Here is a 6,394-nt window from a genome sequence, read left to right as displayed (position 1 = left end):
CACTGTATATGCCAAAAAAACACAACGTTTCGGAGACTGGATCTGTCTCCTTCCTCAGGTGGATGGGGCAAGATAGAGCTACTCAGTTGGGCCCGTTAGAAAGAGCTAGTCTCAATCAGCTCTTTCTAACGGGCCCAACTGTGTAGGTCTATCTTGCCACATCCACCTGAGGACGGAGACAGATCCAGTCTCCGAAACGTTGTGGTTTTTTGGCTTATATATACCAGACGATGGATAGAGTCCAAAATCAACCTTACAGTTCTATACAGATAACAATGTTACCCCACAATATAAGTCTTTTAATCATCCAAGAAGACTTAATATTGCATTCAGATCCAGTATTGAGCTTTACAGATCAATGATCTCGCTAATATCGAAATCCACGAGAGCGTCTTCCAGAGTCGATTTCATCTTCTCTTCTATGAAACTCAGTATATCGTCCTGGATATAAGGTTTCACAAGATCGATGAGTGTGTTCAGTAGATCGGACGGCAAACCTCCTCCAACAGCTTCGACAGCTATGTTCCTGATGAGGAAAACACAATTATTGAGACACAACATTCTGACAACATTATTTTCCGCAACAGCAATAATAAAAGTACATATTATTAAAGTAGTCTAAAATACATTATGGGCCTTACATAATATTGTATTTAAGCATTCTCTTTCATTTGTTGAGTACTTGATGTGTGTACCTGCATTATATGTGTAACACTCTTCTGTAAATGCAATAACTCCTAGATTATTGGTTTAAACAAACTCTGAAGTAGATTCTAAAGGTTTCTAACAACGGTATCCATCATCTGGGATTACTGGGGTTTGAGATTCTGCATGGTCCGGTTTTCTAAATAACAAAACTTTCGGAAACTACAGTTGTTTCCTTCCTCAGGTGAGAGGGGTTGAAGACTCCTGTTCCAGTGATAGATGTTAGCTTTTCTAACGGCACCAACAGAGTAGGTACTTCCCATCCCCTCACCGGAGAACGGAAATAGACTCAGTCTCCGAAACGTTGTGCCCTTTAGAATACCGGACAATGAAGAGTCCAGAAACCTAGTAATCCCGAGCAAACGATAATTAGTCTAGCCTGGATTGTAACATAAATGAAACATAGACTAAGCAGAGTTTAGCAATAAACTAGGAAGTGTTGTATTTACAAGACTGTCTTACGAATAAATATCAAACAAGCTTTACGTGTTCTAATGATTAAAAGAGGATATGAACAGTCTATTTCTCGTTCTGAGGGAGTAATTAGTTAACATTTTAAATCAGATATTTTTTTAATAACCGTCAAATTTAACTCGTTTGGGAACAGATTTGTATACTTTGTGGAAAAGTTTTTGTCGTTGGAACTATACTATAATATGGTATATGAAAATGTGAACATTATAAGTACACTGGGCATTTATTCACATTTTAAAATATCTGAGCAATTTTGATATTGTTTTATGACTTGTTCTAAGGTTTCCAAAGTGGTCTCTTTCCGTCACGTGATGCGACTAAAATATTTATGCTTTTCCTAGTTCTCCAGTGAGCATTGCAGATCACAGTATTTACAAGTACAGATATTACTGTAGACATAAAAATAATTACTTACGTATGACACAACATATACAAATAATAAAAGAAAATAGGGTCATATAGACCAGATATACGTACATCAAAGTACAAGATCCTCTGAGAATAACTACAGAATCTACAGCTGCAGCAACATGAATATTTACAACCTAATACTGACATGATGGCAATCTTACTTTGCACCGACAACGGTGAAGCGGGAAAGCGTTGTCCTGAAAGTGGTTAGATCGGCATTGAGAACAACTGCAATTCGAAGGCCTTCCGCTCTGCCTAAGAGCTCTCCAGAAGGCTGTAAACCGAAGACTGAAACGCGGAAATCATAATCCAGCTGAAAGCAGAACATTTATCAAGTAGGTTAAATTCTTTACAGCTCTCTGTATGCATACGCAGTGCTACAGAGTACGAATCATTGTCTGTACGTACAGTTATACGCATAAACATTACATTTGACCCAATGAAATAGAGCCTTCCTTTAGAAAATGATAGTAAATTAACGGGTCAAAATGATTGCCGCTTCTTACAGAACAAAGCGTTTTGTCGCCATGTTCACAAGAATCTGCTACTGGGTACCATTCTGAGCCAGTTGGAACCAGTCCAGTTCCTCTTTTCCTTAGGGCTGAACGAGACTGAATATCTGTTACTTGGGAAGTAAATTTCCCACTGTAATAGTGCTGGAAAATAGATGAAATGAATGGAGCATTTCGTGGAATGAGAATTGGTAGAGGAACGGAAATACTGGGAGAAAAAATTGTCATAATATCACTGTGTTCACCTGTACAAAAACTAGCGCCCTATTTCTTTAAGGTCTATTTTAATCCATATAAGCCCATGTGGAAGGAAATGTTTAATGGCCGTACACCTTATATCGAATTAAAGAGCTAAATCACAGAGTAACCAAGGAGGCAAACTGAAGAACGATGGCATAAAAATGAACATTGACAAAATTGAAGGGATAGAAAGAGGTCAAAAATAAATAAACCAAGTGAAAGGAACTAGTTAGGCTTATAAACAAGTGTATGAAGAAAGAATACGAATAAATAAATAAATAAATAAATAAATAAATAATATTATTTGCGTTTTCTGACTGACAAAATGTCAACAACTACCCATGTTGGACCCCGCATAGATGCCTTACGGCTGTTTTATCGAGATGTCCAAGTAGCCTTTAGACAACTCTCGTTTATTTATTTTGTCCAATATGTTAATCATTCCATTCATTGGTCAGTTATTTAATAAAAAATTAATTTTATAAGTCCATTAATCGCTCAAAGAACATTGCCTTTTACTGAAAATAGTATAGGCCTTTGTAGGATCTGAGGGGGCGTCTTTCTTCAATTTAAAATTGTATATATATATTGTAGCCTAAAGATGTCACTTTCTTCTCAACGCCAAACATGTCATATAGTGGTAAGATTTTAGGTATTCACAGCGGTGACTATGAAGAAAGCAGTCTTGTGGGATGTGGCGCCGTGTAGGTATTGTGTAACGGACGAACAGAGGAACTAATTAGTCTGTTAGCACCTGCTCACGCTGGTTCCTTGCTCGTGGATTTCCTTCTTTTTTCTTCTACCCTGAGGATGGACGCGATACGTTGCTCCGAAACGTCGGTTAACAAAATATCTACACGCCGCCACATCCCAGAAGACTGTTTTCTTCATATCATATAGTGGTCCTGCTTAAATAAATGTATTTCCGGTTTTGTGTTCCGGTGTTGGAGAAACCAGCAGGTTGAGCCTTTTCTGTGTGACGGAGCTTGCTCGGTTTATCCCTTCTCGTGTTCCTATTACTTACTCCAGTTATTGACAGCGTAATTAGTCGACATATGATAGAAACATGACGGCTGGAGAGTTAGGGTTTCTCGCGCCGAGCAGACAGCTACAAGACTTAAGTTCCAAATTAATTCGAGTTCAGGTCGCAAGTCATGTAACTTACATGGAGCCTTTCGAACACGAGGTCTGTGGAGATGTGCACCAGGTCACCAACGAACTCCACGTCTGCTTCGCCAGATCGGAGAAGTGTTATCAGGTCTCGCAGCCAGCCGTTCGTTAAATACAGAAATCCTTCAGCCTCCGCTCCGAAGATTGTCTGGTGAACAGAGATAAGATACGGTCGTTACAATGGGATGAATACAGTTTAGGAATCTCGTGATGTTAAAGAAATAAATTAAGGTTTCGTAATAAATGGATACTATATTTCCGGCTATTGCTATTGAAGTTCCAGAGCTGCTGACTTCTTTATTCACTTGATTTATGCGAGCGAGAGTCAGTAAATAGACCACAAGTGGAATGTAATGGATGTAATAGGTTTTCTATGTGATCACTAGGTAGCAACAGTCCAGTTTCATGACAGTCTAGGTAGCAGAAGGGCATGCGCATGTTCAGAGGCTGGTTTCAGTAGTCAAAAGGCGACCATGTTTTAGGAGTATACTACCGAAAGAAAAGTTATGCTGTACGATTTTGTGGGCAAGAGGATTCAATACAAAGGAATTGGGAAGTGTTTGTCTCGAAAAGCGGTTCATCCTTGGTGGCAAACATTTCGCTGATGACGAAGGTGTCCTTTAGTATGACAGAATAAAAGAGAATTCAAATACTGTCAGAAACAACATATATATATTCTTGAGAGTAAGGTCAACTGAATGTCCCCTTTTTTCACAGAGTTCACGCCTGTACTACAGTTTTTGAGGCTGCTAATGGGTTTTACATATAAGTGATATTATTGTAGCTGATTTGTGTGATTCATATATTGGTCGTAAAATATTTAAGCAAATATGTGTATGCTTATTTTTCGCCGCCGTGTTTACATAACATGTGTTTACCCTACGAATTTGCTGAATATATAGTAATAATACTTAACGTAAGCCACATATTACATTATTTTAAGTTGAATATTTTATAAACGCTAAAAGTTTGTGACGATGATACGAGTATATTAATACAACTGTTGTGTTTCTGAACATTATCCATCGTCCTGTCTTTATTTAGATGGACAATGTCCTGAAACATAATTGTGTTAAAATTTCATTACTGTATTATGGACAAAATTGCTTCTGTTTATGTGTAACCATGAATTTGGTTTTGTACATTTTCCTGGTTAATTTTCTGCTGGAATCGTACAAATATGTCCTGTAAACTTCTGTTATGATATTAGGGTAGGAATGTGAACAAATATAAAGAGGTGCTGCATTCATTAAAGCGAAAACTATTGGATACAAAAGTTTAAATTACTGGGTAAAAATATTTCGAACTCTATTGTCTCTTTCAACGCGAATATTTTCAGTCATGTTCATGATATTTTTTGTGGAAAATCTGCAGCTTAATTCTTCAAATAGGTTACAAATTAAGAGGACTAATCCGTGGTATTTTCCATGTTACTCACCACAGTGAATTTCCGTGTCAAATCAGGGACAGCCAAAGGTTCCAGGGAATGTTCCAATGCATATTTTCGCAGGCGTTCCACCACAGCGTCCACAAATACATTGGCGGCTGATCTGATACGCTCACGAATCTCGGCGCTATTCCTGGAATAGAAACGCAAAATTAATTTATGTGAGTTAATATTCCGTCTCTTTATCTAATTCTCACATATAGGCCCGGCATACATTGGTTATATTGCAAATATCAGGCAGTTCTCTTCCCTCAGACTGAATAAGATGCATTAGCAACCTGCCCGGCAGTCGTAAAAGTTTGTGCAGAGTCGATAACCGCTAAATCAATAAAAATACCATTTTATTGTGGATCAGTTTTGAAGGTTGCAATCAACAAAAGAGCATAAGCTTTATTATATATCTGTGATAGTCAACGATTTCCACAAATATTATTTCTCAGCGCACCAAACATATAGATTTATTGCTGTAAAACAGTGGAAACGCGTAACATAACCGATATATATATATATATGCCTGTTATAATGGTCATAGTTCTGGATACAGATCCATAAGTCCCGGGTTCGATTCCCGACGCTACAAGTTTTTCGGAGAAGTAGTGGGTCTGGATCAGGGTACACTCAGCCTCGTGAGGATAAGTGAGGAGCAACTTGAATTGAAAAATGGCGGCTTCGGTCTATAAGTCAACATTATCATCGATATTAAAGCAATAGTACGACTATGTATGTAAGGGGTGGGCCATAAAAACCGGCTTCAGTGATCTGTTGTGCTTCCCCTTGGATGAGCCCTTTATTAATCCGGATAGGGTCCAGTGAGATTTCTTGCATGGACACTAATTGACTTCAGCTTCTGTAAGAGACGAGAGATTTAATAATCAACAATAAATAAAATTCTTACCTTTCTTGCAATTCCTGAACACTTGCCGTGGACACGCTGCAAGCAAGCACAGCAATGGCCGCGATGAGTATCGCTATTGACTTCATTGCGGTTCTGTTGAACTCTTGAGAGTATGAGAAGAGGCGTGCTCTATATTTACACTTGAGTATACTGGATATGAGTGTGTGTGTGTTCAGTATTTATATATCGGAATCAACTGCATTCGGGCAAAAAATCTGAGAACAAGAATGTTCCAAGTACATATAATCTATTAATAAAATTATCTTCTGATACAGATCAAACCAGAGAAGCCGCTGCATTATCTGGACGAACCGTACCAAATTGATAATACCTGTTTTGGAAGAAAATGTGATATTTTAAATATCTGAATGAGTTTTATATATGATATAATCCTTATTTATTTATGTAAATATTGTGACTTATTTGCAATATCCTTTGCTTGGTAACGGCTCAATAAACACGTCCCCACTGCAACAGATAAAAAGTAAAAAAAAGTAGAGCTATCCCTGTACCAGGCCGTGAAGGCCCATAGGGTTGTGA

The 6,394-nt window shown here is 38.0% G+C and overlaps 1 protein-coding gene across 1 annotated transcript; it reads right to left on the bottom strand.

Moving 5' to 3' along the window:
* Nucleotides 1–175: 175 nt before the first annotated feature.
* LOC111861664 lies at nt 176–5,992 on the bottom strand. Its single transcript, XM_023846419.2, has 5 exons — nt 5,855–5,992; nt 4,951–5,092; nt 3,508–3,660; nt 1,752–1,903; nt 176–526 (listed from the first exon to the last, which is right to left on the bottom strand). Exons 1-5 carry the CDS (start codon nt 5,938–5,940, stop codon nt 349–351), a joined length of 711 nt encoding a protein of 236 aa, XP_023702187.1. The 5' UTR covers nt 5,941–5,992; the 3' UTR covers nt 176–348.
* Between the last annotated feature and the right edge of the window lie 402 nt (nt 5,993–6,394).

This window comes from Cryptotermes secundus, unplaced genomic scaffold, assembly GCF_002891405.2.
Source record: "Cryptotermes secundus unplaced genomic scaffold, Csec_1.0 scaffold43, whole genome shotgun sequence".
In the NCBI taxonomy this organism is placed as follows: Eukaryota; Metazoa; Arthropoda; class Insecta; order Blattodea; family Kalotermitidae; genus Cryptotermes; species Cryptotermes secundus.
This window is presented reverse-complemented; position numbering and strand designations above follow the sequence as displayed.